The 8,691-nt window shown below is 52.3% G+C and overlaps 3 protein-coding genes and 1 non-coding gene across 4 annotated transcripts in view; 2 read left to right on the top strand and 2 right to left on the bottom strand.

The window, feature by feature from the left end:
• Positions 1–107: 107 nt before the first annotated feature.
• On the top strand, positions 108–179 carry BO86DRAFT_t259. The gene has a single exon. It is a non-coding gene; the product is annotated as a tRNA-Gln (tRNA).
• A 188-nt stretch (positions 180–367) lies between these two features.
• On the bottom strand, positions 368–1,462 carry BO86DRAFT_412397 (E2 ubiquitin-conjugating protein MMS2). The gene is made up of 5 exons (XM_025674645.1): positions 1,230–1,462; positions 1,077–1,156; positions 881–1,006; positions 743–822; positions 368–680 (listed from the first exon to the last, which is right to left on the bottom strand). The coding sequence occupies exons 1-5, from the start codon at positions 1,300–1,302 to the stop codon at positions 620–622; spliced, it is 420 nt and encodes a 139-aa protein (XP_025524336.1). The 5' UTR covers positions 1,303–1,462; the 3' UTR covers positions 368–619.
• A 149-nt stretch (positions 1,463–1,611) lies between these two features.
• On the top strand, positions 1,612–7,389 carry BO86DRAFT_368793 (putative endosomal peripheral membrane protein (Mon2)). The gene is made up of 6 exons (XM_025670221.1): positions 1,612–1,958; positions 2,020–2,086; positions 2,153–2,326; positions 2,378–2,584; positions 2,642–2,730; positions 2,788–7,389. The coding sequence occupies exons 1-6, from the start codon at positions 1,881–1,883 to the stop codon at positions 7,300–7,302; spliced, it is 5,130 nt and encodes a 1,709-aa protein (XP_025524337.1). The 5' UTR covers positions 1,612–1,880; the 3' UTR covers positions 7,303–7,389.
• Positions 7,390–7,442: 53 nt separating this feature from the next.
• The window catches only part of BO86DRAFT_345392 (vacuolar protein sorting-associated protein 26), a 2,701-nt gene continuing 1,452 nt past the window's right edge, over positions 7,443–8,691 (bottom strand). Inside the window, exon 5 of the mRNA XM_025669201.1 lies at positions 7,443–8,155. Within this exon, the coding sequence (XP_025524338.1) occupies positions 7,893–8,155 (263 nt within the window). The 3' untranslated portion in view covers positions 7,443–7,892. The remainder of the gene's footprint in view (positions 8,156–8,691) is intronic.

Raw genomic sequence — 8,691 nt, forward strand, 5'->3', positions numbered from 1 at the left:
GTCGTCGCTGCAGTTGATGAACAATATGAGTTTAGATAAGGCTGCGCGCTACACTCAGCATTTCGCTACTTCATAAGATCATCGTAATGCCCGCTCCTCACCGCCTTGGTTGTGTAGTGTAATGGTTAGCACCCAGGATTCTGATTCCTGTAATCCCGGTTCGATCCCGGGCACGACCTGTCTTGACTTTTTGCTGCTTCGCTATTTTGAAGCTCTATGCAGTCTCATCGGCTTAGCCGCCAATCGACCCAATGGCATTGGCACATGTACCACCCTAACAGAAACCCGTGTGCCCTATCGGTTTGCTGTCTCACTCACTGTGGCAGTGCCTAAGTCTACTTAGTCCGTGTCCATGAAACCTTAGAGGCTAATGATAAATGCCATAGCAAAGGATGGTCTAAGTAGCAAGGTTGACAGGAAAGTCCACACCGACAAAGATTTCTAGAATCGATGAATTGCGACTAGGCTTCGATTGACACCACGCCATGCCCACCGTTATGCATAGACTGTACACGCTCTAAGAAGTAAGACGAAAGAAGACGCGAACGAAACCGCACGCACAAAACCAACCAGAATACTCCTCATTCGGTTCCCGAGTCATTTCACAGCATCACGTTGCTCAGAAGTTGGAGCCCTCCGGGGGCTGGGGAAGCTTCTTGTGCTGGGGCAGAGCCATATACCTGTGACATAGTCAGAACCTGCATGCACCAGAGGAGGGTCAGAGTGTCAAGGCACGACATACCGCCGAAGTTCGAGCAGAATAGTCTCCATGGTGAAATCGCGCTTCCATTGAGCCAGGCAAGGCAGCTTGGTGGGGTCAACCTAAAGAAAAGTCAGTACTCCTGACCCTGTTGGGCTATCAGCGAAGCTCTATGCGTACCTTGCCGGTGTGGGGATCAACGCATGGCAGATTAATCCGGGAGACGAATTGCAGAGTGGGGGGATTGTCAGGGTAATCGGGACCGCAGTGGATCTTGACACTGTATATTCTGTTCTCATGGACGCTCTGTTCATTCGTTGTCGAGTCAGTACTGCTGGGGTATTGTGGCGGGAATAAGTATGCGGAGGGGACGGACATGAGGAGGGCCCAGGATAGTGCCATTCCAGTTGCTCATCATCATATCTTCGCCATCATCCAGACCGTACGAGCAAGCCTCTAAGGATGAAAACAAAAGTGCGTTAGTGAACTGTGCGTCATGTGCCACCTTGTTTTGTGAAGGTATGCTCACCTGCGCCCAAGCCCTTCTCGCCCTTCTCGAGCTCTTCGAGCAACCTGAAGTTTCTGGGAATCTTGGCCGACATGATGCGGTATATGAGTTTGGAGAGAGGGGTTGTGTATCTTGAATGTGGGGAAATGAAGGTTGTTGTTGAAGAAAGGTAAAAGAGATCAGTACTGGAGGCGGAGGAGGGGCACCACGACTTTATCCCACTTGCGGCAATGACAATGGGCACTGGCACTGCAATGGATGGAGTGGCTATTGCGTATCTTGTCCCGCCGGGTTCCTGAAGAACAGGTCATGTGATGATAAAGAACCAGCTGATACCACGTGATAGTCTCCAACTTATCTCCGTTGCTGCCTTGGCGCTCCTGAGAGCTGCCACTCCGGATGATGCGTCCGTTGCTTGATTGTTCGATTGATCGTTCGAATTTGCTGGAAATGGCAGTTATGTATTTGTATTGATGTGCATTCACCCTTAATAAGACGTATATTGCGTCAATACATGTGCTCTTTCACCAACCTCTCTTCTCTTCCTTTACCGACCCAATCAGCGATCCAACCACATGAAGCCACATCTGCCTAGTGCTACCTTACTGTACTGTACCTTACTGTCCGACTCGACTGGCGCCGGCCATGATATGATTCAACACCCTGTTTGAAATGTCCTCCCAGTTCCTACAGGCGGAACTCTTGAATCTTATCCAAGAGTCTAAGAGAAGAAACTCGGAACTCCGCACTGTAAGCTTCCCCCGTCTAAAAAGGGATTCTTGAGCATTGATGCTGACTAACGATAATACAGGCCGCCGAAGAGTCGCTCAATGACTTGAAGGCACTACCTTCAACCTCAGAGGCTCAGATATCTGCTGGTGAGTGTCTCATTGGAACATGACTAAGATCCAATCCAATCGGTATGGATGCTAAGATTGCGTGAGACCTTCTGCGCAAACCCAAGTTTGTGAATCCCTTCATTATCGCTTGCCATAGTCGCCATGCCAAGCTCGCAAGCATCGGAGTCATCTGCCTGCAAAGGCTGGTGGCATCCCGGTCATTGCCACCGGAGCGCCTTCGAGATGTGCTCTCGGGCCTGAAGGAGACGGCGAGCATGAGTAAGTCACTCAATCAAGTTGATCAATCGGTGCTTTACTTATCCTGTGAAGGCCTGGATATTCAACTGAAGATATTGCAAACTCTACCGTCCTTGCTTCAACATTATGCGAGTGATCTGGGCGGGGATCTTCTTGTGAGCACGCTGGAGATCTGTGCAACCTTGCAGACGAACAAGATGCCTGCTGTTTCAAGCACAGCCGCAGCAACGCTCCAACAGCTTGTGGTATCTACATTTGAGCTAGTCACTATCGAAGACAGTAAGATTCTCGGTATGTTGATGAAACTCGGAACAGCCGATTCTGACCATATTGCAGAGAACTTTGACAAAACGACTCCCACGGTCATTGTCAAGGTGGATGGGAATCCCATCAACGTGGGACATTTTGCGTATGACGCTCTACGTGTAGGCTTTCGCTCCCTACCTGCAGCTCTCTGACTGGAAAACTAACGGATGTATCAGGTTCTGGACGACCTATGCCGTCTCGTAGACGGTGAACCGCTCTATTTCCTTCGCATCAAATCTCTGTCCACGCCGTTCACCCTAGAGCTCATCGAGAGCATTCTACTCAATAGTGGCAGGCTTTTCGTCACCCATGCCGAGTTGACCCAGGTCTTGCGGGCTAAGCTGATGCCAGTTCTGGTGCGAATCCTCTCTGAGAGACATACATTCTCCCAGACTGTTCGTGCCATTCGCATTCTCTCTGTGCTACTCAAGCGCCACATGTCTCTTCTGCCTGCCGAGTGCGAGATGGCCCTCGGACTTGTGACGCATTTACTTGAGCCAGACGGGACATCACCGTGGAAGCGAGTCCTCTGCATGGAACTGTTCCGAGGATTGTATGCTGAGCCAGGTCTGGTAAGGCTCATATATTCTTTATACGACGGGGAGGAGAGAAGGAAGAATATCTTGAAAGACCACATGGCCGCTCTGGTTCGTCTCGCCTCTGAGAAGCCTTCTCTGATTGGAGTCAGCGCCCGGTCCACTGTACCTTTACGGACCGAGCATACAAGAGCTGTCACCGAAGAGCAAATTACTCTCGAAGCAGGGGGTGTTGCTGGCGTCATCGGAGCATCTGTTCCTATCACAGACTCCGATGCGCCGGGAATCAGCAGCCAATGGAGCGTGGTCCGAACACCTTATATGGAACTGCTCGATAAGACTGAGCCGCCATCGCCACCTGAGACATATATCTACAGTCTTGTACTGAACTGCATCAGCAACTTTGCTGAGGGGCTTGCAAAGTTTATTCTACCATTAACAGTCCCCGACCTGAAACAAAAGCGGCGAAGTCGTGCGACTGGTCCCGAACAGGGGACTGATTCCCCGAGACAGCCTCACAGCAGGAAGTCGCCAGTACCCATTAACCCTCTTCATTTGGAGTCTCATCCCCAGCTTGCAGCCATCAAAAGTTGTGCTGGCATTATCGATAACTGCTGGCCAGCCATTCTTGCAGCATGCTCCACGTTCTTGTACGCAGCCCTTGATGATGACTTCTACCACAACCTTGTCAGGTCTTTTCAGAAATTGGCGCATGTCGCGGGTCTGCTCAGATTGTCGACGCCCCGGGATGCCTTCTTAACGACACTTGGCAAAGCAGTTATGCCAGCGGATACCGGCAGTGTCAAGCCCGCGAATACGCCGGCGTCCGCTACAACGGCTCTGCAATCCAAACAAACGACAGATGATAAAACGAAGGACTCGCATGTATCTCTCGGTAGCTCATCGGTATCTGCCGAAGTCAGCAGTATTCCTCCAGAGAGTGCTTTCGTGTCTTTGAGCACCAGGAATCTCCTGTGCTTACGCGCTTTGCTTAATCTAGGAATCGCGCTTGGGCCAACTCTAGATCAGCCGGCCTGGTCCATTGTACTCGGCACCCTTCAAGATACTGATATTTTGATTGGTTTGACCACAAATCCTCAGGCCATGACAAGCTCCGCCGAAGCCTCGACTGCATCAATGGATGTGCCTAAAGCCAATCTCGGCGCCGAGATTATAGCCGTGCAAACGGCATCCGCAAAGATGTTCGAGAGTAGCGGCGACTACCCCATTGAGTCATTCCAGGATCTCCTGACTGCACTTTTGGACCTTTATGGGCCCGCTGAGGATGCCTCACAGACTGCACCGCAGTCTCCTACTGGTGAGCTTCTTTCTCCGCGCGCCAGTCTCATGCGCAAAAACACCCACCGCGTGTCGCTTTCGGTGGGGAAGTCTAGGACACAAGATGAATTGGTGAGGTTTGTGCTCGAGAAAGCCAACGAGATAGCATTGGCAAACGTTGATCGACTGTCTTCATTGATTGAGTCCGACCTGAGCGCTTGGAATCTTCTCACTACCAGGCTGATGTCAACTGCGGCAGACAGAGCGATCAGCCAGAAGTTCCGGCTCAGGGCGAATGAGGTACTGAACAGCATTGTGACACTGACCATGGCGCAAAGAGCTGGCGATGAGCCTGCGAAGCAGAATGAACGACAACTCAGGAATCTTCAAGCGCTTAAGATGCAGATTAGGTTGCTCTATGAAGCAAGCGGCTGCTCGATCGGCTTCCCCACTGCTCCAGTTGTTGAAATTCATGAACAAAGCCTGGAGACACTCAAGAGCATCCTTGAACTATATGGCGAGACATTCTTGGATGGATGGGCTCTTGCTTTCGACCTCATCACAAGTGTATTTGGTGAGAGGAATGAGAATGAGAAATCCGGGAACTCGACCGCAAGAAGCCAGGCCAGATGGGTAGCAGATTCAGTTCGACTTGTGCGGGTTGCTTATCAATCGTTACAACTGATAGCCTCTGACTTCGTTGCATTGCTTCCACTACCCTGTCGATTGGACCTGGTGGAATCATTTTCCAAGTTTGCTCAACAGCAGCAAGATTTCAACATCTCTTTAACCACTACATCATCTTTCTGGAATGTCTCAGACTTTCTCCAGGGACAAATCGAGCAATTCTGCATTGAATCTCACATTGATGCCTCCGTGAGCGAGGACGTGCTTGCGAACCTCGCCAAGGGCGATGACCCCTCGATTTCTCGGAATGCTTTGTGGCTACTGCTCCTTTTGAGGATAGTAGACTTGACAACAGATAGCCGATCGGAAGTCCGAAACTGTGCTATCCAGACTTTGCTGAGAATTTTCGATGCATATGGGCAACAATTATCTCCCAAGGCATGGTGTTTGTGTCTCAACAGAGTTCTGTTTCGTATGGTGGAAGAAATAGAAGATGAGCTCTGCCTGACGCGGGAGAAGAATAAGTCCGACCATTCTGATAGCACCAAGGCTTGGATCGAGACAACAGTTGTTATGGTCAAAGGAGCATCTGATCTGATTACGAATTTCTTTGGGACGATAGTTCAGGACGATCTATTCGATCAATCATGGGAGCGCCTGTTGGGGTACTATCAGAAGCTGCTTAGTTTGCGGCTTCTTGAATTCAGTGAAGCTGCCTACTCCAGTCTAACGAGCATCCTTCTTCGGATACAGGGTCCCGGCGAGTTCAGCAAGCAGTCTCTGCGCTCAACCTGGCTCTTGTGGCTGAATGGTCACCCGGCTGATCGGGAGGATATGCTTAACCTGGATAGACCGAACCAAAATGCCGCAATGGCCTATCTTCAAGCATTTCAACAGATATATCGCCTATACAAGGATGATCTTGAAGATGAAAGTGTCAAGAAGATCCTTGGACATTTTCAACTGCTTGCTTGGAACTCGATATCCCCGCCTTACTCTCCGGATATCGACCGCCCTTCCAAGGTACAGGCGCTGCTCATGGAATGTCTGAAGCTCTTGTGCTCGGAAGGCAATTCGCAGTCGAGCATCGTTGTATGTCTGGCAGAACTGGCAGATTCACCTCTATCGAAGTGGTCGCCCGAGAGTGATTCCAAGAAGCCCACTTACGTCGCTTTCGCAAAGGGCGTGATAGACCTTCTAGACTGGTATATCTCCGAGCATGGCATCAAGAAAGACATTTTCCTGGACGGTTCTCTGGCGACCGCCCTGGGTCATCTGGTGAACTCCATTGCTTTGAGATATGAATGGCCCGGCAAGGACCGCGAGCCGAGTCTTGCGCAGAAGTCCACCACTGCTTCCCTGAACATCTTGCAGGTGGGAATCCCATACGTGGAAAAGCAATATGCCACCGCCCAGCAGGAGCAAATCACCCGTTTTTGGGATTGCGTGGTGGACCTGGCAAATGGCATCGTCTCGGCCCGTGGCTTTCGAACCGGTTCCATTCCCCACACCAAGATTTTGAGCGATGAGACCTTCGACGTGGCTGCGTTCAACCGACTGAAGACGCTCATCATCCCATCGCTGGGTGCATCTACGATCCCCGACTCCACCCGCCGGGACTTCGCCTGTGCCCTGTTGCGGTCATCGTTCATCTACGCCCCACAGCGACTCGACCTCCCTCGCCAATCCCTCGAAGAAGACCCGCTGCACGGGTTGTACGATGTCCGACCGGGCAGAACCTTCGACCCATCACCGACGCCTCGCACCAAAATGGCATACGCCGTAATTGATACACTGTTCGAACTCGCCGCAGCGCCATCACTTCCTTCGTCTGACACCGCACCCCCCCTGTCGGAGCATAGGTCGGGATCCGTGGAGCAATCAGCCTCTGCCGCTCGCCTCGCCCTCGCCCGGTCCATCTCCCCGTACTTGATCCTCCGGACCGCCGTGTCCCTGAAAGGCTACATCGCCGACCAGCCCCTGCGGGGCCTGATGCCGCAGCCCACCCCGGCCCGGAAATCCCTGCTGCACCTCCTGCGGGGCATGGTGGCTCTGCAGAGCGACCCATCGACGGTCCCCACGCCGCCGGGCACGGTCAACAGCGTGCAGGCTAGTAGCCCACACGACCTGGATCACAAAAAGCACCTGGCGTGGATCTACCCGCTCGTCGTACGAGCCGTGCAGGTAGCCGGGAAGCAGCAGGACGACGGGGAGGTCCTGCCTGCCCTGGGCCAGGTTCTGTCGGCGTGATTCGGGCCCCCTTGGAGTTGTCCGTTCCGTTTACGCAGGTGAAGATGTATTCTTAGTTTGTTCTCCAGTCTTAGTCGATATCCCCATTACAAGGACCGGTTCAGACAGCGGCCTGAAATTTGTGTATCATGTCAAATTCACGTAGAAGTAGCACCCTTCACTTTGAAAGGAATTGGAGTGTAGAGTATCAGCAATACTGCTACCCCTCCATGATAGTTCCACCTACATCTCCGACAGATACATTACGGAGTAGAAAGTCTGCAACCTCGTGCACACAACCTACCCTATTGCACAAACCCCGAATCCACTTACACAATACACCGAATGAACCGCTCCACCACCACACACATACATCTCAACCACCCACACGCGAAGGAAAAAAAAAAAAGTAAAAAGGAGAAAAAAGCAAGGGTATATATGAAAGAAAGTACAAGTACAACTCATCTCAGCCGCAGCTCCATCCAGCCAGCCCCAGCTCGCCATTCCCCCACCAACCCGAGCAAGAACAACCACCACCTCAACCAGACAACAAGTCTCACGCAGTTTCAGCTCGAATGATGTTCCTTACAACCAACTAGTCAAAAAAACCGCTAAGCCGCCGGAGCAGGAACAGACTGAGCCGCCTGCTGCTGCTGCTGCTGCTGCTGCTGGGCGAACTGGTTCTGATTCTGCCGATGGGCTTCACTCCGACCGGGACCGGGGGTGGCCGAGCCGATGGGCAGCTGTTGCTGTTGCTGTTGGAGCAACTGCTGCTGCTGGATCTGCTGCTGCTGGGCGATCTGCGGGGTGGGGGCGATCTCCGGGGCTTGGCGGTAGAGGACGATTTCGGATTGTTTGAAGTAGCGGCGGGCGTCTGTTAGTTCATCGTTGGGTTGGGGGGTTAGTGGACTGTGTGCTTTTCGTTATGGTTATGGTGGTGGTGGTTGATGATGATGTTATTGATAAGGGAAGGGAGGGAAGGCGGTGTCGTTGGTTGGTTTGGGGAAGGGAAGGCAGGGAGTCGGATGGAGTGGGGGGAGGGAAGCGATGGGAAAAAAATTGGGGCTTCCACGTGAGGACGTGAGGAAAACCTCTAGGCAAATTGGAAGACGGGGGAAAAGCCCATCGCTTGGGGTTTAGTGTGGGGGTGGTGAATGATGGGCTGGACGCGGCGGGCGGTGTGTGTGGCCCGATCAGCGGGAGGGGGAACTGGGAAGGCCCTTCACCGATAGCCGACCGGCTATTGAAATGGGGAACGGAACGGGGGGAACAGTGGGATGCCGTGGGATGTTTAGTGCGGGTGCCCAGTGGAAGGCCAGCAACCCGACCGGTCTCCGGCAAGTGGACACACACTTCTGCCCGATGATCTGTGACAACGCAGAAAAAAGAAAAAAAAAAAAAAAAAAAAAA

Source organism: Aspergillus japonicus (assembly GCF_003184785.1).
Source record: "Aspergillus japonicus CBS 114.51 unplaced genomic scaffold BO86scaffold_58, whole genome shotgun sequence".
Lineage (NCBI taxonomy): Eukaryota > Fungi > Ascomycota > Eurotiomycetes > Eurotiales > Aspergillaceae > Aspergillus > Aspergillus japonicus.